Source organism: Copadichromis virginalis, linkage group LG11, assembly GCF_057382275.1.
Source record: "Copadichromis virginalis isolate Kocher_CV1m ecotype Utaka linkage group LG11, C_Virginalis_male_GT1.1, whole genome shotgun sequence".
In the NCBI taxonomy this organism is placed as follows: Eukaryota; Metazoa; Chordata; class Actinopteri; order Cichliformes; family Cichlidae; genus Copadichromis; species Copadichromis virginalis.
The window spans coordinates 32,609,739-32,637,449 of record NC_140628.1 but is presented as its reverse complement, the minus strand read 5'-3'; the positions used below and the strand labels follow the sequence as shown (position 1 = coordinate 32,637,449).

Genomic DNA, 27,711 nt, shown 5'->3' with positions numbered 1-27,711 from the left:
CCTCCCTATTCTCATCTCGCCCTTCTTTCATCTGTCCTTTCACCGGCATCTCTTCTTCATTCCTTTTTCTCTTTTTTTTTTTTTTTTTTTTTTGTGCTAATTGCCTTCTTGTGCCTCTGCCTCCCTCCCACTCTTCTATTCCCCTCCCTCTGCTACAGTGGCATCAGTGTGTTTTGATGACGACCCGTGCGGAGGAGGCGGCATCATGTCTGAAGACTCTGAGACGCATTCCACCTGCAGCCTGGGTTCGTCTCCCAGCAGCCCGCAAGAGGAGCTGTCACCCTGCCCCTTCGCCAGCTCCTCCTCCTCTGCCTCCCCGTCCCCCACTCCATCCACCTCCTCCTCCGCGTCCTCCCCGGCTCCTCTGTCCAGGCCCTGCAGTCTTGACCTTCCCAGCACCGTGTCGCTGTCTGACTTCGGCCTAATCTCGCCGGTGCTCGGGCCTCGCAGCGAGTGCAGCGGCGCTTCATCACCTGAATGTGATATAGAGAGAGGTGAGTGATGAGAGAGAAAATCCGGTTTAACCCCATGAAGATGCAAACCCATGATGCACTAATGCACCATCACAAATCAGCTCCTGCTGATATCAGAAGGTCCCTCCAGCTTTCAATTTCCCCGTTTAAAATTCAAAAGTGGTCATTGATATGGTAATATGCGATAACTGAGCCTGTTAATGGAGAAAATGCTAATTTGACCCAGTGTCGATAACCTAACTCCACTGTAGATATATTTAAAAAAACAAAAAAAACAAACATCATTCAGATAAGGAAAAACTCAGACGGCAACGAAAGGTTTGTTTCATGGATGACTCCATTTGTGTGTATTTGCACACAGAAGGCAGTGAAAGTTAAATGGAAGTGTGATGGATGATATTTAAGAATCTATTGTTGGTAACACACAGTCTCCTCCTCCCTGCGTGGCTCACACCTGCTCAAGCCAACATGACTATTAGTCAAAGTGACAGCGAGGCGAGTGCCTCACCTGCAGAAAAAATATTCATCTGCATATCGTCCTGCAGAGAGGAAATGATTCACATAACTTTAGTGACCCTTAATAAAAATTTTGGAGATTTGTTAATGTATCTGTCCAGCTTTCGGTCAAATTTTTCCTGTTATTTGTCTTAGAGAAAAGGTTTTAAAATGAACAAACTTACTTTAACATGCTTTGCAACAGAGAGCAATATTTTCTATAAAAGGACACATTTAATCAGCACTTTGTTGGTTTAAAAAAAAATTGCCTTCTTTTAAAAATTATGTTAAAGAACAAAACATTTCATGTTCACTGACCACCTCCTCCTTTGCCTCAGGTGACCGGGCTGAAGGTTCAGAGGGAAATCTAGACAATGCTCCAACCAGCAATGGCAACAACAACATCAGCTTGACATCCAGCACCAAGAAGAGCTTCAGCCTGGAAGCACGCTTCAGCTTTCTGAACCTGCGACGCCCACGAGCCGACAACACCAAAAACACAGACAGCCTTTCCCAGAAGCCTGAACCCGGGCAAACTGTGGTCCTGGTCAAAGGAGTGTGAAGAACAAAAAGAGAATGTGTTGAAAGGAGTTTGACTCGCCCTTGACTCATTTTGAACCAAATTGGTGTGAGCTGTTTGTAAGCTAGCTGCCACTGCTGCACTCCATTGCCAGTGTTTGTGGTCAAAGAGAGACTTTGAATGTCATAGTTAGTGTATATTAGCTTTGTAAATATACATCTGTGTTTTCCCTTTCTGAAGGACACGGCACCTTTTGAACTCATGTATTACATATAAAGAGCACTGTTATGTTGGCAATGTTTTTGTTAAGGGTGGTGAAAGGTATAAAATTATGTTCTTTTTTTTCACTAAAAGCTGAAAATGCGTCTGTCACAAAAGCAAATTGCGTACACTAACTGCGTGCATCTGAAACCTGCTCTATTAAACAACTCGTAAAAGTGAACTTGTTACTGTTAATGACGTTCTGTATACTATGCAGGAAGAAGTTCTGCGTGGCGCAACAGTGAAAACAAGTGTGGAAATGCTAAAGCTAAATAAATAGTCTGACATGTGCTCCTGTATTTGTTTAGAACTATGTTGTAATTTTGAGATTGTGTATGTGACGTGTCTGAGTTTAGATTCGACTGTTTTAAAATTGTTTATTTTCCACATAAACTGCAAATATAATTAAATTTGAAATCGAAGCATGGTGACGAAACCAAAGTGTCTCAATTATATGCACAGAAACGCTCCCCATACTTTCCCCTGAGCTGAAAATGAGGTGAATGATGATTGAGTTCACCATAAGCAGAAGTATTCCCTGTGAACCAAAAGCTCAGGCTTGAGCTACTCTAAACACTCCCTTTCAGATAATTTTTTCTACTTGTGTCAGTGGGATATCATTGAAAGATTGTAAGGTCGTCTCAGGCAGATGGCTGTGTGTGAACAAAGGCTCCACCCACTTGCAGTTTAAATCTTTTCTTTACGAGGGGCAGCCAATCAGAAGAATGCATAAATGTGGGGGAGAAGGGTGAGTGGATGAATCAAAGGTCTAGTATAAGATAAATATGGATTATTTTGAACTGTGAATCAGAAAATCTACTGTAGTGGAGTCCAAGAATAGAAATATGGTGTTGGAAATGTGTATAATCGGTCGTCATTAATACATGTTTGGTTTGTGAGGTCGAGCTGAGACAACCCAGCTCGTTGCCACAAAGGGCTGATTGTGGCCTCAAGGATATAAAAGACTGACCTGACCTCCCTCTTTGCTCCCCTCCATGTGGCAGGCAGGCTCCTGAACTGATGGACATTGACTTTCTTCTCATCCATGCATCCATCGCAGCACTGATTTACTGACTTTTCTGTTCATCTTATCTAAATAAAACAGTTAATGCTTATTATACTTGCAGGCTCTTACTCTTTTGTTGAAGGTGGAGTCACATGTAACAAAATGAGGCCTTCTCCTTAGTTTCTTAGCATTACGTTACAGGAGGGCCCTCAACACCAGTTGGTAGTTTGTTTTTTTTAAGAATAACTGTTACTTGTCCTCGGGCCTGTTCGCTGAGTATCAGCGTTTCCATGCTTGGTGGAATTGTTGAGACAGACAAAGGTTTAGTGATGACACTACATGGTTAGGCTGTTGTAAAGCTATTTAACCTGGTGCTTTTTTGGATTACCCACCCTGTAGGCATTAGTGACACAGTCCACCCAGGTGCTGCTGGATTGTTTTTAGTCTTTTTTTGTTCATCACAGGATTACGCCTTTGTGTATTACGTACACGGAAGTGTAACTGAGACGCAAGGGCTGGAGTTTAACCAGGGCAAGTACGTTTAACACGCACCTAATACAACGCATGAAGCCTAGGGTTAAGACTAAGAGCTAGTTGGTGATAGGCAGTTTGTGGGTGGGAAAGTAGTCTTTTACGTCACACCAGTGCAGACTCAACTTCTAATTTTTTTTTGGTGTCCCAGTCTCTGCCCATCTTAACTTCAGAGGGATCTTCTTGAGGACATGGTCCTTACATAACAGAAGCCAATGAGCCACTAGCTGATCGGGGTCAGAAAGTTCCTGTTACAGTCTTTAGAGACACAGGTGACTTAGAGCCCAACATTAATCAGTCTGTTCTTCCACTTTTCCTCAATGTACTGTTACAGAAACAGGGGTAAACCTGTTGAGTCTGATGTTGAGCTCTGATTTGGTGTAGAGGGAGATTTGTATGACATGCCCCTTTGCTTGTTCCTGATGTGTCAGTTATTTTAAGGAATGATCTGACTATTACGTGCGCTTAGATATATTACACTTGCCAGTGGTGTCTTCTGAACAGGCAGTGAGGGATAGCTGTAAAGTGATCAGGATTCAGAGAAAAAGAACGGAGCTTGGTGAGGACACTACCACCACTTATTGTTTAGGTTATTGTTTCTTTGCCTGAAGGTTTAGCAAGATGAACAATAGAATATTTTAGCTCCTGTTAACAGAACAAAGAGACCGTATTAAATGTTTAAAATGAGAACATGTAGGGTTTTAACATACGTTCGACTTTAAACTATTTTGTAAGGATCTTAAAAGTACACATTTTCCAAATCTTAAAGCACGTGTAACTAAATGTGCAGATAGACTTCTTTGGAGGCAACTTGTGAAGTTTAAAATTTCCACGCTGACATGTTGGCATTTATCAGGGTCACATGTGACATGAGCTTTGAGCAGCCCAGTCAGCCCTCTAATTTCTTTTCAGGGTTTTCCCATGCCTGTCTTCATGTTTGCACTTTAACACTGACCTTTTGCCTTTTTTTTCCCTGTTAGTTTAGTCACACACACAACAGCATCACATTAACCTTTTTGTCTTGTCATGGTGTTGCCATCATCACATCCTCTAATTCTAAGGATGTGTAAAGACACTGTGAGAGATGTGCTGTTAGAAGCACAACAGGCCTCACCTGAGCATGAAGCTAGAATTTTATTAACTGTCCAATTACTTTTAAGCTTCTGAAAATGGATTACAGCTGTAATTCCAAGTTAATGAAATACTTGTATTAAACACTTTGAATTAAAGTCTGCACTTTACTCACATGTTGATTCTGTGATTTGAAACACACTGGTGGTGAACAAACACAAAACTACAAAAACTGAGCACCAAACTGTCAATGAAAAAGACTAAAATGAATTATTGCCACACAAAGAAAATTACACCGAAGCCTGATTATTGCACACTAACATAATTCATCATTTTTCATCTCTCCTCTACTTCATATACCTTGTTTAAAAAAAAAAATAACACAGATTTTTAACAGAAATCACTAAAAAAAGATTATGAGAACTTACCTTTTTTCTTGTCCAATCACAGCACGGGGTCAGTAATGTCTAAACAACTGCACATTTCAATGAAATTTGAATACAAATAGAACAAACAAACCTAACGACTGGTATGATAAAAGTAAGATAACTGGCTCACCTCACAGCTTTCATGTCAGCAAATTCTTCAGAAGCTGAACTGGCTCTGCTTCATCCGACCGCTCACCTGAAACATCCTGTTATCACAACCTTTCGTGATGATTTTCACAGTTGGATTTTTTTTTTAAATAAAAAGGATCAAAGGATTTTACGGTCAGATTGCCACACAGATGATCAAGACGGATATGGCTGGCTTACCTTTTAATTTAACACTAGATGTCTGACTTACCCCTCTAGCACTGGATCCAGTGTTTATGTCAGCTACATGCAATCATCAGTCAGATGTGTGGGAGGGCTTGAAGTGTCTCTGTCGGGGTTAGGTTATCATAAGGCTGATAGCTGAACATGTCATTAGCACACCTCTATAGCTGACATGATTACTTCTGTTTTGCTTCAGTACAGGATTGCTGTGGCTAGAAATACTGTTATCTGAATATGGCACACTGGCTTCAGAGGTAGATAATGTGATGTACTTGTGATTATCTGCACAAATAATTGAAAAAGAGCACAGACAGAAACAGGTATAATTCTCTGTATTCAAATTCTGAACATGCCAGTCTACTCGACGCTTAGTGCAAGTTCTGCAAATATCATCATTCACACAACAGGTTGCTGCAAGATTGTCTTGTTTCGTCTTTAAATGAGTCGGCTAGTCAGTAATAAAAAGACACATCAGTATTGTGAGAGATGGATATTCATTACAACAATAAATTATCATCAGTCAACAGGTGAAAAGAAGTCCCTCGCAATGGATATTTAAAGCTGAACAGTTTACGTCAATCTTTTTACACACCAACATTACTAATTCATTTACAGTCCGCCTCCACTGCACACGTGCTTTTTCCATTGCAAAAGAATAATGGTACACAGACAAGATGTACACGATTCACATGAGAAATTAAAATATTCAAAAATAAATTGATCAAAAAGCCAAGCCAAAAATAAGATAAGCAATTTTATCTGATTTATTGCGAAGAGGCTTCTGTAATGTTGTGAACAAGAAGTGCACAGCATCGCGTGGCGTGTTAAGCAACAGAAAATCCATCAGCAACTATTTTGAAAATCACTTAATCATTTGTGCAAAAATGCTTCTACATATGTTTATTTAAGTGATGATTAACTCTTTTTCAGTGTTTTACACCACTGTAAACTGCATGTTTTGGATTTCTCCCCTTCATTTTATGAACAATTCAAATTAAATTGGTGAAATCATTAATCACACAAGAAACAGCTGTGCGCAGACTGAGGGTGGCTCACACAGGGGTTTACAGCTGTGCATTGTTCCCATTGAACACAGACTTCTTCAGCATGCAGCCATGGCACTACAGGGCCCATTATACACCCAGCAATGGTTGCTTCGTGCACTGATGGTGACATTTATATTTGCTTTGTGGCATTTTTGAGGGAACAGAAACACTTGTGAGGTTACAGAAACTGGATGGTGCATGACCATGCAAAATGACACTAGCATGGCTTGTGCCAGTAGATCTGACATCAGTGTCCTCATATCCATTCACAAGGGCGAAAATGACAAATATAATGGCCCACAACACACATTTGTAAAGTGAATCATATTAAAGTTAAAATTTAAATTAAGTTTAATAATTATTTCCCAAGTGTTTGCTCTCTGTTACTTAACTTCTGAGTTTGCAAAATAGGTTTAGGTTAACTGAATGTAAATTGGCTGCAGGTGTGAATTGAGTATGAATGGTTGTCTATCTAGTTGCACTAGCCCTGCAACAACCTGCCGACCTGTCCGTGGTGTACCCTGAATTTTACCCTGTAGCAGCTGGGATAGGCTCCAGCATAAAAACAAAACAGAAAAATAAAAAAAATGGATGGATGGACTGAACAAAGTTTTCATTACTTGAGCTTTTCTTTACAGTAAGTGCTTGAATATCACAGAGATGGTTCTTAGGTCCGCAAACAACTACAATCAGCTCTGTGACAACTGACTGAACTCCTTCACTTTTAGTTGAACTCTGATGCAATTAAAAGCTAAAAAAAAACAAACAAACAAAAACCATATAGTAAGCTGACCATATCATTTTTCAAACAATGTTCCCAAGGTGAAGCATAAACTTTGATGCTGAAAACTCCAGAAATAAATGGCCTGTAGATTTTGAGTCTGCAAGTTGCAATGCAATGAGAAAAGCACTGAACCTTTCTTTTGTGAGATCAAAAGTCCTTCGGTGAGTTGACTCAATGGTTTTCCATTCAAATGTCTCTAAGCATACAGTACATTTAATGAGCGTAATATTGGCCGGCTGCTTCCACATGATGCAACATATTCCTCATGTTAATTTCAGCATTGGTATTTCAGGGTCTCTAGCCCAAATCCAAATCTAATACAATCACGTACCTCTATGATTGCAACACATATTGTTGCCCAGGGATTTGTGATGCAACTGTAAAGCTTGGCAGAGATGAGCAGCAATGAATATAGCAGCAGCATCTGTACATGACAGAGTGCTGATAGCTGACATCACCCAAAAGAAACTTTCTACACGATAAACTGAGGAAACACGGTGACTTAGGTTGAGCTGCTGTTCGCACCGATGAACCAAAGAGTAAACATGATGAAAAAGAGTTTAAAGTGCAGTGCATCAACAAAACAAAAGGTAAACATATTATGGGTACTTGGCAAGACATTTAAGTTTGTAACAGTGACAATCAGACATCTACACGCACCCACATACGCACGCTCAGGTATAACAAACTCAGTGTGAATCCTGTCAGTGAAATCAGGCTGTTTCTCACTCAGCCATCACATCCACAGACAACATGTAGAGACATCATTCGACTGCTGCCATACTGGACTCCCTGTGATGCTGCTCTGCTGCACTGCTCCTGAGAATTAAAAATAATATTTTGTTGGTGGTTCAAAGAAACTAACTGCCCCTTCCACCTGACATGTTAACTGTTTTTTTAAAACAGCTTTTTTGGCAGCTTATTTAATTGCTAGAAGAAGTGAATGTCACAACAGATATGATTTCGATATACTCGGAAAGTGATTTAATTACTTCCCAGAAACAGCATGTTGTGTTTTTTTAATTGTGGTTGTCAGTGTCTTTGAAGCTTTGAAGTAATGAGCACCTCAAACATGAAACCCTTGGACTACTTTTCTCATTTATATGAGAGTTGTGTGTTTTCTTTCCCCTGGTCTTTTAATTCATTTTGAATTTCAGCTTCATCATTTCATTTACTTATGTGTATAGTTCAACACTGGTTGGCTTGCTGCTGGTCACATTTTAGACTGAATGCACTCAGCTACAATCCAAAAGTACCGTCATATCTTAAATACATCATCCTTGTCTTAAAATTAAACCTGTGATTTGAAACCACAAGGCTGTAGCTCTTTAGAGCTGAGGTGTTCACCGCAGCAAAACAGATCCTGTGAAGAAGTAGAAAAATCTGCTGTGTTTAAGTAGCGATGTCACTAATTCTGCAGCTTCAACCCCGTTACTGCTCCACATCCCGATGAATGCCAGATGTGTCTGTATAATCATTATTGTTCCATGAAATCACTCAGATTTGCCTACAATAAGAACAAAAATGTTGATACTAATTATTCTATTTGAGGAACTGTGTGCCTTATTAGGGCAAAAGGAGTTACTGCTCTTAACACCATTACTTTGTGAGGCTTGTAATGGGCTGTTTTCTAATTTGGCAGAGATGTTTTTTTGTTTTTGTCCCAAGATGCCTTGATGGTTATGCGTTTTAGTCCATATCAAAGTGCCTCTTTGATTATATCTCCAGAACAGCTTTGTGGTATCCTTGAGTCAGTTTTGAAATTCAAGTCCACATCAGCAAAAGTCTCAGTGAAAGAAGAGAAAATGCTAGCAGCAGTCACATTCTGGGCTTTGTGGAGGCCTTGGCACTTCCAAAATGCAGTTTCAGAAATATATTCCACAATGCCACCAAGTACCTTCCTCCCAATCCCAGCTCCATCTTCATTGGAGCTGGGAGACCTTCAGGGTTGAAGTACTGCTGAAGTCCAAAAAGAAGGGTCCTTCCTGTTTAGGCAGGAAAGTGGTGGGGGTGACGTTATAGATGCCTGCTGGGACATGATCTACCTCCATGTAGCAGAAACCACATCTGCAAGAAGCAAGGAAGAGGCTGTGACGTTCATTTATGGCAGAGGTTGATGTCATTTCAGAGGTGTGGGAAACTAAACATCACATTTTCATTTTAAAAGATAAGCAGACTAACTCTTCTTCATTCGAACGACTTTGACTTAACGGTACTTCCTGTAAATGCTTTTATCAAAAAAAAGAGTTTTTAATCTTCCAAACCTAACCAAATCTATAAACAGAATAATTTGTTGATGTTATTTTAATTTTATTTTTTTAAACCTGGCAAGTAATCAGGAACACTTTCAAATTCTCTTAAGGAAACTGGGTTTGCTAAAAAGACTTAAACATCTTAAACATTTTAAACAGCAGCAAAAATCTGAAAACATCGTAACACACCGACTGATAAAATGCTGCCCCCTGGTGGTAAAATCTAAAATTACTGCATGTCAAACACTGAACTCACTCAGCTATGCCCACATGCTTGTAAACAATAAAATCCACAGCTTAATACATATTCCTGCTGACCGTTTTAGTATTGACCTGTTAAAAATTTAATGATGGTAAAGATCTACAATCGCAGATGGAGACACGTTTTTGAGGAACAAAATTAATTGATCAATAATTTCGAAATATGCAAATTGTAGAAAGAAACATTTTGTGATCCCTTACAGCAGTAATAAATAAATACTTTCAAATTAAAATTAATTTTGCCCTCAGAAAGTCACAAAGATATCGCATCAGATCAATGTACTGCTCAGATGTAACAATGCTCCTGATGCTCTAAGTGAACTCAAACAAATCTTCTGCAGTGTTGATAAATGACCAGACATCAAACTCAGCTTATGGTCAGGGTGGACTTGTTGCTCTGCAGCTTGTGTACCTTTCACGATGATGCCTGCTCATTACTGTACCTGTAATCGCCACTGGTCTTCTTGTGGAAGGCAGCTGAGCCTGGATCACCCACTGTCGACACTGTCACCATCTCAAACCCAACGCTGTACTGCCTGCAGACACAGAACAGAAATAAAATGCAGAGAATAGCAACTGACTTCTACACAGATCAAAGATGCTCAAGCTAAAGTCATAGGGTTATCCATTGTTGAGGAAAAATAAGAGCTTTTTGTTTTAACTTTATTTGGTTTCCTGCAGTGCAGAGATGGACTTTAGTGCAACAAGCCTGTGTGTCTCAGTATGTAAGGTAGAAAGAAGGTAAGAGATTGAGCCAGAGGATTTTTATGTGCTAATGCTACATGAGAAAAGTCATTTAGCCGTTGTGCTAATAAGTCACTTAAAGCTAGTCAAACAAATATGCTTGAAATGAAGTAAAATATAAGTGGCAACGCCCTAAAATTATTGCCATTAACGAGGAGATTTAATGCCAGAAAAACAAAACCACTACAAAAACATCTGTCATTGGCATGGTGAACAAACGCCTTAGTTTTTGTGCCATCTGCGTCACTGTTAACCCTCCCTACAGTGTGAACAACTAGAAAAGCATAACTTGGTTTATCTGTTGGACTGCAAATCTTGTTTCAGGCGAACATTTAACAAATTCAAATTTCATTTCACTTCTGAAGTCTTTATATGATAATGTAGCACAGAGTGACAAAGACTTTCAAGTAGTTTTGGCTGTGCTGACATAAATTCCATCAGTTGGTTAGAGATCTGAAGTGCGCCAAAATAAGTGCCGTGACCACGACCCCGGAGGACTAATTTAACCCAATTTTGTGTTATAAAATCTAATTTTCCCAGAATCTTTTTGCTGGCATTTTCTAAGTAGCACATAGATACCCAGACTAAGAGGTTGATGATGCTGATGGTTTCAGTGTTTGTTTTATGTCATCATTTTCTGCTATATGCAGATTATACAACTACGAGCACAGATGAAGTAAAAGTAAAACAAGCTTTTAAATCTATTGGAGCTAAAACTACATGAATGATTTCAATGAAAATTGAAAACTGTGCTCCTATTAGGATATTATTGTCATATGGAGACCCAATTTACTCTATACCACATTTGGTATATTGCGCCTCAGTATACCAACTAGGGTATAGGGGGTTCACCTGGATCCTCGGAGCTCGATGAGCAGCGGTCCGGACCGTTCCAGGTTAATCTGATAGATTGGGTTGTTTTTGTACGAGTCTTTGTAGTTTCCACAGCCACCGGCACTGAGCCCCTTCCACTGACCATTGATCTGAAGACAGAAATCAAGTCAGTAAACATAATATCCACAATATCCAACTGTTTGGACAAGGTAAATATATTCACAGAATACAGTTAATATAATGTTGTCTAATTTAGCTAACCAAATTGCCCAAAAATGTACCAGTCCTAAATTACATGATAAAATACATAATGCACAGAATGTGGTTGTTGATTTATAGATAGCATACCCTTTTTGTGTTAGTGAAGGGATTTGGGATCTTGGAGAAGGTGAATTTGCATCCAGTGTAGACCTGCATAAAGAAACAACCTCCATTATTTTAGGGTTCACATTGTTAGTGGGCAAACTGCTCAGTAAAATACTCAAATTTCAATTCATACCCTACCTAATAATACTCCTTCATCATCTATAACTTTGTCAAACTGTGCATATTGTAGCTCAAAACACTGTAGAAAACTGTGAATTCTTAACCATCTGCTCATAAAATAAATCTTTTATATCAGTGCCATTCTGGCAAAAGAAACATTAGGAAAGAAATCTGATTTTCTGCTCCGGCTTTGATCTCTGGTGAAAACACAGTGAACACGAGAGAGTTCAATCAGTTATTCCAAAGATGATATTCATAGAGAAACACTGATGTGAGCTGATAGGAGGGGATTTTTCTTCACGGCTGGCTTGCTGGAGACAGAGGGAGAGAGAGAAACTGAGAGAAAGCCTGCAGTGTTTACAGCAGTCGTGTTGCTGTTACAGAATTCACACACACATAAAACACAAAGCTTCCAGCTGACACGTGCACACGAGTGCACGTTGTTTTTTTAATGAGGGATTTCAGTATAAACTGTTTTCCCAAGTCCTCACTGCGGTTTGCAAGAGGAGTCCATGAATTATAAATAACTAAAAAATATATTTGGGTCACGCAGCACATGCGTGCACTTAAAAAGTCCCTGAGAATCTACACTCAAGGACCTGCTTTTTCAGACAAGCTGAAGTGGGTGTAGCAGAATAATGTGAGAGGTGAATTTTAATTTATAGGGAGAGGAGATCAGAGAAGAGCAGTCACTGTTCCTAACTGCATGTAGTATGTACAGTAAGTCTGACAGAAACAAAAACAGACATCGTGCTTATTCTAGCATAACAAAATGCCCAATAGGTAGCTTTGAAACTGTTGTTACCAGCTGCCACATCAAATTCTAGTTCGAGTTAGAAATGATTTCAGTAGTAAAAAAAGAATTAAGACTAGACTTTTTAAATTACTTTTCAGATTGTACTTCTGTGTATGAGCATAAACAGAGTTAACATCTCTCACCCGCAGTGTGTAGTTGATGGTGTTCTGTTTCTCGTACTGGGAAACCACCAGGGTAAAGGTGTGTGTTCCTGCACTGGTCAGCTTCATCTTGGTCAGATAGTGAGGACTGTTGATACGGATGCCATCTATGAAAGGAGGGGGATCCGCTGGGGAGGAAGAGGAGGTGTTCAAAATAAATAACCACACTGTAGCTTACAGATAACGTAAAACTTTCTTCAAACTCAACTTCTAACTGAATTTCTTCTTAACCTCCAGTATCAATTTTATAGGGTAGTAAATGTTAGTGAAGTTTTTCTTTGTGTCGTTGTAAAAAGGGCTCTGCAATAGACTAATCTCTTTCTTCCAGGCATCTGACCTTGCTGTATGTGACTGTAGGGCAGAAATAAAGGCTGCCATCAATCTCCTGCTACCATTCATCTATAGTGGAACTGTCCTTGCTCGGTGGTGCAGAGAAAGAAAGAAAGAAAATGTCCTCTAAGGCATCTATCAAACCTCACCTGGATAGTAAACCTTCTTGCCATCAGTCTTGTAAACGACCAGCGTGATGAACTCTCTGTTTTGTGCAAAATCATCCTGGACAGACACGGTCATAGCACAAAAGTGTAGCATTACAGTATCAGGCCACCACATTACTGGAAATGAAATCTGGATGAAATAAAAACATATCAGATCTGTGCCTTTACCTTATCAGTGATGTGTCTGGTGAGAAGCACCCACACAGCAGCACCACCAGCTGGACACTGAACCTCCAGCCTGTACTGGGGATTGTTGGCAAGACTGTACACATCCTTCACTGGACCCTGCTTTCCATCCCAGGTACTGCAGATGGAAAAGAAACCAGAACATAGACATGTCAGTGTAGAATGTCACAAAATGTACCAGAATATTTAGGAGTAAGATACTATGTAATGTTTTTTGTTCCCTTGAATAGTCCTTAAAATGTGAGTGACAAACTCTGCATCCATAAAACATGAGTAATATAAATTAACAGACACCTGTGAATACAGGAGGAGTTTTTAAAGAGTGCCGGATTCCAGCTCAGGTAGATGACATCATAGTATTGACAAAGGTCCTCCCATGCGATCCAGAACACACCTGGAAAGCAAACACAAGTTGATCGTTAACACTAATTTATCATTTTTTAATCATTTTAAGTTTGCCAAGAGAGATAAAAATTGTTTGGATTTATACCCTCACAGTGACTTCGGGTATATACTGGATTTCATTAGCAACATATCGACTATGTCATAAGCTTATGAATAAAGTCAGCGCTGCACATCATGGTGAGTAACTTTTGTAACTTTTGCTTTCTTAGCAAGTGATTTTAATTTTTAAACACTCTCCAATGTTTATTATTTGTAAAGCATAATATTTTTATTCTACCTTTTTAAGCTCTTTTGTGGATACTATTTCATTTTGAATTAATTTTTTTATTTATATGGCACCCATTCACAACAGCAGTTATCTTTCCATCCACTTTCTTCTGTTTATCCAGTTTAGGGTTGGTGGAAGCCGATCCCAGCTGCCTTTAGGTACACACTGGTCATGTTGCCAGTGAGTCACAGGGTGGACACAGAGAGACAGATAACCATTCACACCAAACCTTTTTACCTATGGCCAATTTGGAATCACTAATTAATCTAACCTGACTAACTGAATGTCTTTGGACTGTGGCAGAAAACCAGTGTACATGGACACCGGGGAGAACATGCAAACTACATACAGAAAGATGGTGGATCTGGTGACAGTGAGAAGGAATCAGTTTGCTAATCTATGCGTCCATTTATTTTCTTCTTTTTATCAAATTCATATTTTATTAAACTGCAACACCGGTAAACTGTCTTCTGAGATATTATGGCAAATGTTGAAGATTTCAGCACCTCTGTCTCTTTCTGTGATGGGAAAGTGTAAACACTAAAACCACCTGACAGAGGCAACCAGAGTGAGGCATACCCTCTATTTAATCTAACACTGTGTGAGTAATTTTATGCATGACGCAAGGTGCCACATATTTCTATAACATTTGAAATACCCTTTGATTATTTAAGAATGTGACTAACATTTTCACAAGGTTCTTAAATACACACAGTAAGTGTACATATAATGTGTAACTTAAAAAAAAAAACGTAAAAAAATAAATAAAAATAGTACATTAGTTACCAGGAACAGAAAAACAAACCGACAATAACAGCTAGACTGCGACTGAATATGCTCCATACCCTACTTAAAGACAGAATATAAAGACCAATGTGTGTGACCAATGTCAAAGTACTGAATGTAAAACTCAATAAACTCAGATACCGTTATCAAACTTCTGAGCTGTCTTGGGGTCAAAGTTGAGGTATTTCAGGAGCTCAGGTGTCCAGTTCTTCTCATCGCGCTCACTGTAGCGCCCCTTCCACCGCAGATGACTCCACGGATTCTTTAGCTGCAGGAATCGCATTTTCTACAAGAGAAACAAACCCGCAGGTATGAGGTTAATCACACGAGCAGAAAAAAAAAATGACAGAATTATCTAAATATACTACAAACTAGTGGGTTTACTAAACATTTACTAAGCAAGATTATAAGAATGAAATGCTCATTCTTCAGTTTAGCGTCATGAGGAATTTTTTGTATTTTGGGAAGTTTAAAAATGTTTTTTTTTTCTTTTTTTAAAAACTTTTTTGTTTTCATCATTTTTTGAACCTACTGACATGAGCAGCTTGTTAAGGAAGTCATAATTGACAATCACTAGCAAAACCATGCACAGAGACCTTTTAGAAGCTTCAGAGATACCTGCACAGCCGGTTAGCAGGGCTGAATTCAATTCATATTGAAATATTGAGTTCACCAGTGTTACAGATATCGGCGCTGCAGCAGGGTCAGTATAATATAAATGTCATAAGTCTGATTTCCCCCCATACTCCATCTCTGAGTCAATATAAGGCAGATGAAAAATTGAAGGAAACACTGAATGTGCAACCGCAATAGTACGACAATCCCATCGTTCCTTTATGATCATCTTTGTATACAAATTTAACTTGATAAGTGCTTAAAGAAACAAACCAGGTGAAAAGTAGAAACATTTTCTCACAAACATCAATCTGACTTTTTTTTTTTGCAACAAAATCAGTTCCCCCTGCTGGAAATTAGAAAGTCCACTACCCATTGTGTATGAGTGGCCACTAATGGCTTGATCTGTATAAACTGACAGTATAATGTAAACAACCAACGCTAACCTTGTATTCCCTGATGTCAAGAACAGCGTAGGCGTGTGTTGGCACTAAACCCCATCTTTCCCCTTCCTCCTCTGTCATTACACCTGTTGCTGTGGTGATGAGAACGTCACCCCTGTGAAACCTTAAACAGGAGAGAGAGAAGCAGATACAGAGTGAGAATAAGCACAGATGTTTAGTTGAGGAATTTATTATGGCCTATAAAATAATTATGCCTGTGCAAGTCTGTGCACCTACCTCTGGAAGAGCATGCGGAAGGTGTCGTCCCTGTTGAACGACTGATTGTCAGAGTGCATAGCGATGCGTTCAGGGATCCAGCCAGTGAGAGCATGCAGATCAATGTTCTGTAAAAATTAGGCTATTATGAAAACAGTTCTTAAGAAAACTAATTTCTTGACTTTGACATCAGACTTTTTTTGAATTCAGAATATATGCAGAAAGTTGTTCAACAGCATGGCTGCAAAATTTAGAAAAAAAGAAGCTTTTTGGAGTTACTAAACCTGGAAGTGAACTAATTACAAAGACACAAATTTATCAAGCTAAAAAAAAAATGCATATTTATTTTTAAATATATTTAAACTTATTACAACTGTACATCCCCTTCTCCTCAGTTCCAGCAAATCCCTGCACAAAATATTTTACTTAATTACTTGTTATTGGGGAGCTGTTTTTAGATGTTACCAGGTTACACCAGGAGAAATCACTAATTAACAAATGTCCCGGTTTACTCACCGAGTTGGAACCAGGGAAGTCGTAGCCGCCCATCACCTTCATGTAGGCCTTCTCAATCAGGGACACCCAGAGCTCGTTCCTGTTGCTGGAGTAGGAGCACAATAACTCTCCATTGCGATCCACTGGGAGGAAGTCATCTATAATAACCTGGAACAGGCAAAGAGTCAGTTTCTCAGTTTAAGGAAAGCAGGAGTAATATAACAAAGAACATAACTATAACTTTTTCTCATGCACAGCAGTTATCAGATAGAAGTAAGACTTTTTCCCCACTTTCCATTTTTTGAAGTAAAAAAGAAAAAAAAGAGGATGAATTTGTATACTTAAAAAAATAACTATTGTTATATTTAAATTAATATCAGAATGCATTATTAAATCTACAAAAAAAACCCACAACAACACAAAACCCAAAACAAAAAATACAAAACAAGATATTTTGTTTTGCATCATGAACAGGTGACATGAGCGTAAACATTTCACAAAGTACTTTTTTTATGCTCATTTCAACTCACATTGTAAAGACAAAATATTTGCAATGCAAATAACCAACAGGTAACTGACTGTTGTAATTCGTTGTTTACCTTCCTGGGAACTCCGTTGATATGGAGTTTGACCATGTACTTTCCACAGGGGTTGTATTCTGGCTCTCCTCGTCTGTTCTGAGGGTAGATTATGCTGCAATACACACACATGCAAGGTTCAATGGCTATTTTGCTTTTTAGTATGAAAGACAGTTTAAATTAAAATGCACTGCATGCTGATGTGCCATGAAAACAATATCAGTAAAGAACAGAAGCTACACAGCACCTGGTGATGAGTTTTTTGTTGTAGCGTCTCTCGTAGGCTGCACTGATGGCTAAAGAGGCCACAAACGAACAGTCAGATACCACCGTCTGGACAGAAGATGAAATGAGGAAATCAATGTGAACGGGTTAATATATAATTACATACATTGCATAAAATCACCATTACTTTAAGTCTGAGTTTGGACTTTTTACACTGAATGTTCAGTTGCATATCAAAAGGTTTTTTAAATAGTCTCTCATAAAAACGCTTATCTGTGGTGTTACTGTGCCATCTACTGGATGAATTTAAGCAGTGAACAAAAAAAACAACAACATTTCTTTACCATACCCATGGTAAAGAAACAAATTTTAAATGCACGATTCTTCAATAACTAACATTAGAAAAATAATTGTGGTAAAGGTCAAAGTTTGAACAAGATTTTTATTTAATATTCAAATATAAGCATTTTAGAAAATACACGTAGAGATCAATTGAGGATTGTGGAAATAAAACGAAACCAGTCTAACCTGTTTGATGCTGAAGCTGGACACAGACATGATCATGGTGGGGTTATTGCAGATCTCATCTGGCCGAACCCAGCGGGAGAAGATGGCTTTCTGTTTGGGTGACAAAGCCAGTTTCCCTGATTTGTCCCTGGTGAGAAGAAAAAAATAAAATAAAAACAAAAACTGTGTTTAGCCAATTCAGTCACACATTTTATTTTTCTATGTCACCAATTTTCAACTACAGTAAGTTTCTGTCAGTAATTCCCACATGCATTGGACCAAAGCTTTATATATGTAATGTTTTCTACTGATAAGCCTGCATTTGTTATACGAATTTAACCTGGAAAAACGTCTTACAACCACATCTCAAAGCAAAAGTGTTTTAGTGTTGAGTGTTTCAGGTATCCTTCCCTTCAATGTGTCAAGAAACAGATACTGCAGTTTCTACAAATCTTAAGACTGTCTCCAAAATACATACATCCGCACATAACTTTTCTCTCCTGAATGTCTAAGTGAGGCTTGTATTAGCTTTGAAATAATGTTACTATTATAAAAACTGCAACAATAAAGCAAACTCACGAGAAAGGTACAGGAAAGGCAAATCGCTCTTTAAGGTCCACGCTCATGAAGGGCACGTAGGCTATGCCATTGATTGTAGATGTACTCCTGAAAATAAAGCACAAGTTTAATGAAATAGAAAAGCTTTGACACATAATTTTGCAGTAGTATTTACATATTTAAAAAGGATAAAACCATTAGGGCATTAAAAGGCCCTATATAGGTTTTCCAGGCATCTTTTGCATCCAAAGATTTCAAAATAATCTTATCAAAGGCTGAGGCAGTAATGTCATTTGCCACCTGGTGTAGTGATTTAGCACAAAACTACATTAAAAAAAAAATGTAAATGTTATACTTTCTAAAATTTTTCAGCAACTAGAAGTGTATACTAAAGGGATACCCAGAAACATTGGCCTTTATGACATATTCAGTGAGCCTTCTCACCTGAGTACCTCGATCTCCTCAGATGTGTAGCGCTGACCTTGGGGCTCACTGAACTGCACAGCCCGGACAGGTTGGGATTGCTGTCGGTCATTGAGGCTGAAGTCTGGCCCAAGAGGGAGGAACTGGCGGACAGGTCCTCCTGAACTGGCACCAGTGCTGGGCTTGGTTCCAGGAGCCCCTGTCCTGTCCTGAGCTGAAGCCGATTTGGACTGGGATTCTTTAAGACCTTCGGCTCTGGCAAAATATAGTGGAAGAAGTTTTTTTGTTGTTCATTTTTTTAACATGCAAAAAGTGAAAACAACAACAACAACAACATTAAGACAAAAAGCTCTAGAGCATTAAAAGGAATGATGAACATTCTAGTTTACAACACAAAACCAGGACCATTTTATATGTACCTGTCTAAAGCTTGACGTGCCAGCTGTTTCAGTTTGTTCTGCAGCACTTGCTCAGATGTTTCATTGGACTGGTGAAAAAAAACAAACAAAAGAAATCAGGAAGAGGAATTAATGTGAGCATGAGTAGGGATAATATGAGGGAAGTCTAAGTGTCAGTCAGTGAGTGACATAATGAAAAACAGAAAGGGGCCTAGTGAGAGACTAACCGTTTTAATGCACAGCTCCACAGCCTGAGTGTACAGTTCAATAGCTTCATCATCATTTCCCTTTTCATCTTCCTCAAAGGCTTGGGTAACCAGGAAGTGGGCACGTTCCAGGTCCACCTGGTGCCGGGACTTCAGTGGGTCACTTTTCTGTGCTTGAACTAATGTCAAAGGTCAAAGGAAGGAATGGTTAAGACAACAGGTAATTTGACCTAATTCATTTTCCCATGGAGTATTAATGTTGTTGTCATAGAGGATTTTTAATGGACACCAAGTTATCCAAACCTGTTTTTAGCACATTATACTTGAGTAAAACTCAAGATGAAAGTTGGAAATATGAATATCTTCATTACAAAACAGATTAAGACCAGACACTAGATAAGGAGATTAATGCTCCCTAGTCTCTCCTATCTGACCCAAAGACTCATCTTAAGTACTGTCTGCCCATATTTGTCTCTCATTGTATTCAGTAAGTAAAACAGAATTTAACCTTCCAACAACTTTTCTTGAGCCACCTTTAATCTCTTGAACAGTGCTGAAATAGTGCTTAAACTATCAGTTTAGTAAGTTTACTGGTGCAGCTTAATACAACAGCATACACATAAACTCCACCTTTAAAAATGTCATAAAGTAATTATTATTCTTTGTTAATGCTGGCTCAGACAGGTGCTAAGTTACTTAGTTGTGATTTTTTTGGTAGCTTTCTGGATAAATGATAGAAAGATGATAGAAAAAAAGAGCAATCAATTTCTACATTTCATATCATCGAAATCACTAAACAGCAATACCCAGCATTACACATCATCTAGTGGTAACAGGACTCTTGTACATTCTGTGGCCACACCCATGTGAACACACAAATCAAGAGCATGAGGAGAGTCATGGAAAAAACTGGTCAGACAGAAACTGAGAAACTGTCCTTTTCAGTAAAAAAGAGAAACATTTTCTTACCCATTAAACACTTCACCTCTTTAAAGGTGTTGCTCAAGATAAATCAACAACTCAGTAAAACAGGATAATGAGTGTCTTTTAGACAACAAGTTTAATGAACAACATGTGGAGTGTGTTTATTATAATAGTTTCCAGCTATCCATACATTAATTAAAATGGGAGTATATTCAGTCCCAGGTCTATATTTTCATGCAATATTACTAGAGTAGCTTTTATGTGATTTATATTTCACATTAAGCCTTCATTTGTAAGTCATCTGAAAAGCCATCAGAAGCAAAACCCTTTGCGCCTATTGTGAGGTGAGCTTACCTGCATTGTGGAGGGCTTGAACCCGATCCAAGTATTCATTCACTTTCTCCTGGATCCCGTCCAGTTTGGACCCTGCCATGCCAGCATAAATGAGGGCCTGAGCTGCCTCCTATGGAAAACAAACATAAAAGAGGCAGCGGTTAGAAAAGTATTACATCCGGTCACTAAGTACTGGCATCCAGGGACACTAGCAACCCAACTTTGACCAAATATATCTGTAAACTGTTAATTCGTAAAGTAGTAGACTTCTTAAATCTAATCCTGCTGCTATTACAGAAATGAAAGTGAGTTTGAACTTCTAAGATTAGCAAAATGCTAACCCTGAAAAATGGCATACGTTTACAGGTAAAACTTATTGGCACTTACCTTATAATAAAATACAGCCTCGTTATATTTGCCATTCTGGTCATATGTTACAGCTGTTTTGGCAAAAGTGACAGCATCAAGTTCCAGCGCCGCGGAGTCCATGTCGAACAAAACTTGTTGACAGAGTGACAATCTCTCAGTTAGCCAGAACAGGCTAGCTAACCGTTAGCTACCTATAAAATGTCTATAAACAAAATATCTGCTTTTCTCTGTTGGCACTGTTCATTCTGTCAACTCGGAAAAAACATAGAGAAGATAATGCTGATACGTGGTGTTGATCCCACAGCCAAAACTGCCACGGTAAAAGTTTTCCTCTGCCTTTTATCAAATGACTACAACATTAGCAGACACCAAAACAACCATACTGTTTCCGGGAGACAATTCGCGCAGTCGCAGTAGAAACGCTAGCGCTGTTGAAGAGCGCAGATACCGGGGGTACGACGGTGCGTTCACGAGCAGGGAAAAATAACATTTTTTTAATACAGCTAACGTTATTTATTGGCAATTGGTAAAATATTGTAGTATAAGTCTAGTCTTTCTTTTTTCTTTATGAGCCATACCATGAAAATATGGGAAAGAGGATGATGCAGAAGTATACAAAGGGTCAGAATGAGTTAAGTTATGTCTGACCAGGCTTACATGGTTATGAGAGGGATAGTGGATACATTGGACACAGGATTTTGATTATGGAGCTGCCAATCAAGAGAAAAGGGGGAAGAGCAATCGTTTTTATGAGGATTGTTTTTCCAGAATCACATTTGTTTACTAAAAATGGTAGATGATGATCTTACCTGTTGGGAAACTTTACCCGTCTTAAAAATATTTTTTTCTTGCTGATACCTAATAAACCCTCTATTTCTTGGTTTAAGTCACTACACTCAAACATCTCAAAATTTTTATGGAAAAAATAGATTGCAGTATGTTTTAAAAATAGGTCAAAACAAAGATTTTTAGAGAGCTCATGGTTGGGGCTAGAACAAGCACTCAGTTAAAGAGTAAAAATCTGCTTTAAAACTGTTTTAAATCTTCACTTATCCTCTGTAAACTAACACCCATTTGGAGTCTAGATATCAGAAAAAGAAAATACAACATTTTCCCTCGTGGCACGAGAAAAGAATTACAAATGTAAAAAATCTAGAACATGTTATTCAAGACAGAAACTTTACTTAATTCCAATAACTTGTATCAAATTATGAGATCAGCAACAGTAAATTTCTTGAATATCAGTAAATGAAGCCTGTGACACAGGCAAGATTTAATACCAATCAACTGAACTGAAGTTATTTTTAAAATTCCTTCCCAACTGCAAAATGGGAGCAAGATCAATCCAAGATAAAAACTTCTCAACACAAATGTGTTTAAATTCCTTAATCTGAGAACTATATGCAAGCTCTAAGGTCTTGTACGACTGTTTAGAGTTTCTGGCAGAGTATATATGAATACCTATGCACATGGTTTAGTTGCTATTTTCCAACCTTACCTCACTGTGAGTCTTAGGTCAGGTAAGTGAATTATCTATGGATGTGCATACAGCAAACATAGTTCTGAATGCCTTATATACCTCTTGAAGAAAACTATCCTTGGGAACTGGAAATCGAAAAATTATTTGTGCATTACTCAATATAAAAATGTAATCTAGAGAGAATGTCTGCCTCCTCAAAACAGCAAATGGGGAAATTAGAATTTTGTTTTTATCTGCTTGCTGCAGATCAGATATATTCTGTACATAAAATACCAATAGCTCCATGAAGCCATGGAACCATTTGAGGTGACTCATAGTTTTCAATACGTATAAAAATACTCAGAATAAAATTATTTTGCCTCCCAATAAACAATCTTCTTTATGATTTTAGTATATCCAAAACTAAAACAGGATATACATTTTCAATAAGAAAATCTTTTAAACTGTTTATTCTCAGTGCTTCTGATTTTAACCTTTCACATAAATACAACTATCTTAATGTGCATCATACACATAAAGGTATTGTCATGGTCCTGGGTCGGTGACCCAGCGCTTTTAGTTTATTATCATTTTCTAGTTTATGATGATGATGATTATTATTGTTTGAGTTCTATGTGTTATATTCGGTCTGCCTCTGAGTCTGCGTCTGTGTCTCTGTCTGTCTATGGTGTCACCCCGTCTGTTTGTGAAGCTGTCTGTTTAGTTCTGTGTCTTGTTTGGTTCCCCGTGTCTGAGTTTCCTGTTTTATTGTGAAGGTCTCTGTCTGATGTGAGTGTGTTCGGTTTGCATTTCCCCTGTCCCGTCAGCTCTGATTCCTCCCAGCTGTGTTGCCCTCCTGTCTCTCATCCCCTGATTACTGGTGTGTGTGTGTGTGTGTGTGTGTGTGTGTATTTAAGCCCTGTGTGTTCACCTGCCTGTTGCCGTGTCAGTCTGTGGTCCACGGTGTCCTGTCCCTCTGTGGTCCACGGTGTCCTGTCCCTCGTCTGTGTCTCTCTGCCTCTCACCCCATTCTGGTACCCTCTCAGGTTTGTCATTTAGCTTTCCCAGTTTAGGTCTTTAGTTTTGTCTTTCCTCTTGCCTGTTTTGCCATCTCACCACTGTGTAAATAAAACATCACCAGCATTATCATCTACTGCCTGCGTTTTGGGTCCTTTCCCCCTTCAATACCACACGGCTCGCCTCGGCAGCCGTGACAGTTATGATGCAATTGTCTGTTAGATGTGAGGATGTGGTAACAACGTATCTCATGTCAATAGGGACCAGATTGTCAGTCTTTTTTTTCACACATATCTATTTGTTGATGGGAATTATTTATTTGTTTGAACATGTCTGAGGCATAGTTCTCACTCTGCCCCTTGTATGCTCTTATATACACTCAGAAAACACTTTATCAAGTGCACCACAGTAATACCTGGTTGGAGCCATTTTTATGGTCAGACCTCCCTTAATTCTATGTGGAGGATACTTGAAATAGTTTATATATATAAATATCTAGAGACACCTGAGTCCATATTAGCATGATGCCTTCAAACAGTTACTGCAGATTTGTAAGACTCTATCAAAAGTGCTCTATTGAAATAGAGACCTGTTGACTATGGGGGCTATTTGACTACAGTGAACTCACATGATGTACTATGTTGCTGGAATCAGCCATCAGAAAAATGGGTGCACTGTTGCCATGAGGAGATGGGCATGGTCAGCAACAATACTAATTTTATCAATACTCATTTGGCATTAAAGGACACCAAGTGTGCCATGAAAATATACCTCTCAAACCATTATTTTGACACCACCAGTCTGAACTGCTGATACAGGGCAGGTTGGATCCATATTTTCGTGCTGTTTATGCCAAATTCTGAGCCTACCATATAAATATTCCAGCAGACTTTCAGGCAAAAGTTTTTAATAATTTGGTTAATTATACTGAAATAACTACTGAGACAAAAAGCATAAATTTACTTTGAAAATTAACTAAACTAATGTGGGGAAAAATAAAATTACAAGAAGATAGAAGTAAATGAATAAAATCAAAACTTTGATAACAACACTAAAATAACAGTGATCTGCATAAAACCTAAATACACAACATGAGAGTCCTCTAAAGCTGAGCTTTCTGTTGTTCCTGCTCTGTAGCTGATGTTGCTCCATTGAGCCCGACTAACATTGAAGTCACTCCATGATGTCGACATCTGTTGTATTATTTCTGTTAGGTTTTTCTTCTGTGTCTCCAGCACCTCATTTTTCATTTTGAGCATCTGTGTCTCTGCAGTAACCGGGTGTCATTACTGCCGACGTGAATTATGATTTTACTGAATTTACATTTACCCTTTGCCAGCAGCTTTAAATTTCCCTCAATGTCGCCTGCTCTGGCCGATGGAAGACAATTGACTATGGTTGCCGGTGTTCCTAGCTTCACATATCTGAAAACAGAATCACCAATTACCAGAGTTGGACCCCCGGCGGGTGTGTCGCCGAGTGGGGAAAAATGGTTAGACACATGAACAGGTTGGTGGTGTATCTGGGACTTCTGTTTAAGACTATGCTTCCTCCTCACTGTCACCCAGCCACGCTCTTTCCCCAGCTGCTTAGGGCCTACACTATCTTCGGCTGCACCGGCTACAGGGGCCTGGCTAGCTACGGGTGACTCAGGGGTGCGAAGCCGAGTCTCCAATTCAGTAATCCTGGCCTCCAGAGCTGCAAATATGCTACATATGTTACAAGTATCACTACTGCTAAAGGAGGCTGAGGAGTAACTAAACATCTGACACAATGAGCAGGAAAGTGCACGAGGGACAGGTGAAGAGGCCATGCTGCACATGAAGATTATACTATGAAAACAGATGTTATCTAAAGGTCTTTAATTAAATTGGTATGCAGATAAGCTACTCAACTACTACTTCCTGTTCCTGTGTTGGAACAGGAACAGGAAGTGATACTCTACCACAGAGAGAGCGAACATCAAATGACAGCGCCACCCAAAGGATCGACAGTGTTGTGCCAAGAGTGTCCAGATGAGCCCAGGACGACCAGACCGTGCAGAAACACAGAGGACAGACTCACCTCTGGAGCAGAGGAAGGGGCGTTGTTCATTACAATTATGACTGTAGAAGGAGCCCGTTGATGCATCTATTGTGGCACAGTTTTGAGTGTCATCGGGGTGCCCGGACCCCCACGGCAGGTTTGAGGCTGTGCTCGAGTTTGACCACATCCAGTAATTTCTATACAGTCCAATCCAGGCCTGATTAGCAGGTGTCAACATGTTAGCGACCTTGGTGTTTACACTTGAATTAATCATGCTGCTCAGGTCTATGTATGTCTGTCTGCAGTGAGACTGAGCATCAGGCCAGGTCATCAAGGTCGGCACCGGGATGATAATGCTACTCTTGCCTGAAAGACAAAAGATCAGACGGATTCAGACCTGCAGCTCAAATGTTCAGTTTGTCAAACCCTGGTTCCAAAGTCCAAAACACTCACCATTAAAGCAGAAAAAGCTATGTTGTTCTGAGCACTGTCTTGTGGACCATGATCCATCACTAGATATTGTAACACACTCCCCAGTCCCTGGCTGTCCCGGGGAGCAGGGATGAAACCAGGATGACTGAAGTGGACCGAGGCGAGACCATTTCCAGCTGCTCTTGGAACCACACCTCTGTGCTCCCCGCCCATTTCTGGGTTTAGTTGACATGACAAAGATCTTTGGAGATTGTACGAGTGTTTCTGTGACTGCTTGAAGCTTGTTTACAGACACCTTTAAAATAATCACTATGGAGCAGTTCAGTTTGTGCTTTCTTTGATTTTCTGATATCAAAAGTTTTATTCAAACTATAAATGAGGCGACTGAGATGAGTTTACAGACCTGAGAGCAGCAGGAGGATCAGTCCACACCCCTTCATGGCTGAGAGCTGAAAAATTGTGAAGAACGTCCTCATGTATCTCATCTGCAGCTGCTCTATCATTATTAAGCATAACACTTAAACCAGCATCAACAAAGAGGCAGATGTCTCTGTCATTCACTCCATTTCTATCCTAATCTAATGATTCAAACAAAACTATCAAACATATTTAACATTTGAAACGTTCAACTTTAAAAAGTGTTGTCTTTATTCAATTATCATCATTTTGTTTATTAGAATACCAGATAATGAATGTGTGAGATTATCAAATAAACCAAAACAAACATATGCATAACATACCTGACACGAAGAGAAAGCAGCCCAGTGTTCATTAAAGTGCATTTGATTAAAGATGCTCAGAGTCATTTAACTGAAGATGACTTATTCAAAGTTATTACAGATGCAAACAGACTAACGTCTGGCAGAACAGGCTGTGAATTGGAGCTAAACAACTCAGGGGTCGAATCATGAAACTAGGACTGAGGTTAAACACAGGAAACGGGCCGTTTGGTTTCAGTCTCTGTGAGTGGAAGAACATGCTTCTCCTCCTGACTGGAGTTCAGCGTGTCTGCTGCATCATCAGCAAAGATGGACGCACTTGGAAATGTTTGTGTCTTCATTTGAATCCAAAGCCGAGGTTTGCGAGTTTGCTTGCTGTGCATGTGTTCGCATGGATACAGCACTGATTCTCTGCCTGACCACTTCAGTGTTATTTGAATAATGTTGTAATTATTATAATTCAAACAAAAGAGGGTTCAAGCTTGACTCCTCCAAACAAATCAGTGATGATGAAGACGCAACCTGACACATTTCACATGTCAGTTCCAATCATAGAGAACAAATAGTCCATCCATCCATCTTCATCCGCTTTATCCGAGGCCGGGTCGCGGGGGCAGCAGCCTAAGCAAAGAGGCCCAGACCTCCCTCTCCCCAGCCACCTCCTCCAGCTTATCCGGGGGAACACCAAGGCGTTCCCAGGCCAGCCGAGAGATATAATCTCTCCAGCGTGTCCTGGGTCTGCCCCGGGGCCTCCTCCCGGTGGGACATGCCTGGAACACCTCACCCAGGAGGCGCCCAGGGGGCATCCTTGTCAGATGCCCGAACCACCTCAGCTGGCTCCTTTCGATGTGGAGCAGCAGCGGCTCTACTCTGAGCCCCTCCCGGATGGCCGAACTTCTCACCCTATCTCTAAGGGAGAGGCCAGCCACCCTTCGGAGGAAGCTCGAGAACAAATAGTTTTTATTTTATTCTTTGTTTGTTTAGCTTCAGCGTGTTTTTAAAAAAAATGATATTACAGTTTTAGTGCATCTCCTCTAAAACTTTAAGTCTCACACAGCACCACTTCCAAAGATGGAGGCTCAAGACAAATAAAATGATTTTTAAGTTACCACTAAATTTCACTGAAAGTAAGTAAATGTTGTTTATGT

The 27,711-nt window shown here is 39.4% G+C and overlaps 2 protein-coding genes across 4 annotated transcripts in view; one reads left to right on the top strand and one right to left on the bottom strand.

Moving 5' to 3' along the window:
* sh3bp5b (SH3-domain binding protein 5b (BTK-associated)) overlaps positions 1-2,177 on the top strand; it is a 28,895-nt gene extending 26,718 nt beyond the window's left edge. Inside the window, exons 8-9 of the mRNA XM_085472083.1 lie at positions 159-494; positions 1,307-2,177. Of these exons, the coding sequence (XP_085328209.1) occupies positions 159-494; positions 1,307-1,530 (560 nt within the window). The 3' untranslated portion in view covers positions 1,531-2,177. The remainder of the gene's footprint in view (positions 1-158; positions 495-1,306) is intronic.
* capn7 (calpain 7) lies at positions 188-21,320 on the bottom strand. 3 transcript variants are annotated; one of them, XM_085472082.1, is made up of 22 exons: positions 20,930-21,320; positions 20,564-20,672; positions 19,307-19,464; positions 19,101-19,168; positions 18,703-18,936; positions 18,280-18,366; positions 17,722-17,848; positions 17,216-17,301; positions 16,990-17,083; positions 16,412-16,558; positions 15,917-16,023; positions 15,683-15,803; positions 14,763-14,907; positions 13,457-13,556; positions 13,145-13,280; positions 12,959-13,034; positions 12,462-12,607; positions 11,385-11,447; positions 11,055-11,185; positions 9,902-9,994; positions 8,843-9,012; positions 188-473 (listed from the first exon to the last, which is right to left on the bottom strand). In XM_085472082.1, exons 1-21 carry the CDS (start codon positions 21,029-21,031, stop codon positions 8,868-8,870), a joined length of 2,475 nt encoding a protein of 824 aa, XP_085328208.1. In that variant the 5' UTR covers positions 21,032-21,320; the 3' UTR covers positions 188-473; positions 8,843-8,867. The 3 variants fall into 3 exon arrangements, with proteins under 3 accessions (XP_085328208.1, XP_085328207.1, XP_085328206.1); XM_085472081.1 differs by lacking the exon at positions 188-473 and adding an exon at positions 5,431-7,764; XM_085472080.1 differs by lacking the exon at positions 188-473 and having other exon boundaries at positions 5,431-9,012.
* Between the last annotated feature and the right edge of the window lie 6,391 nt (positions 21,321-27,711).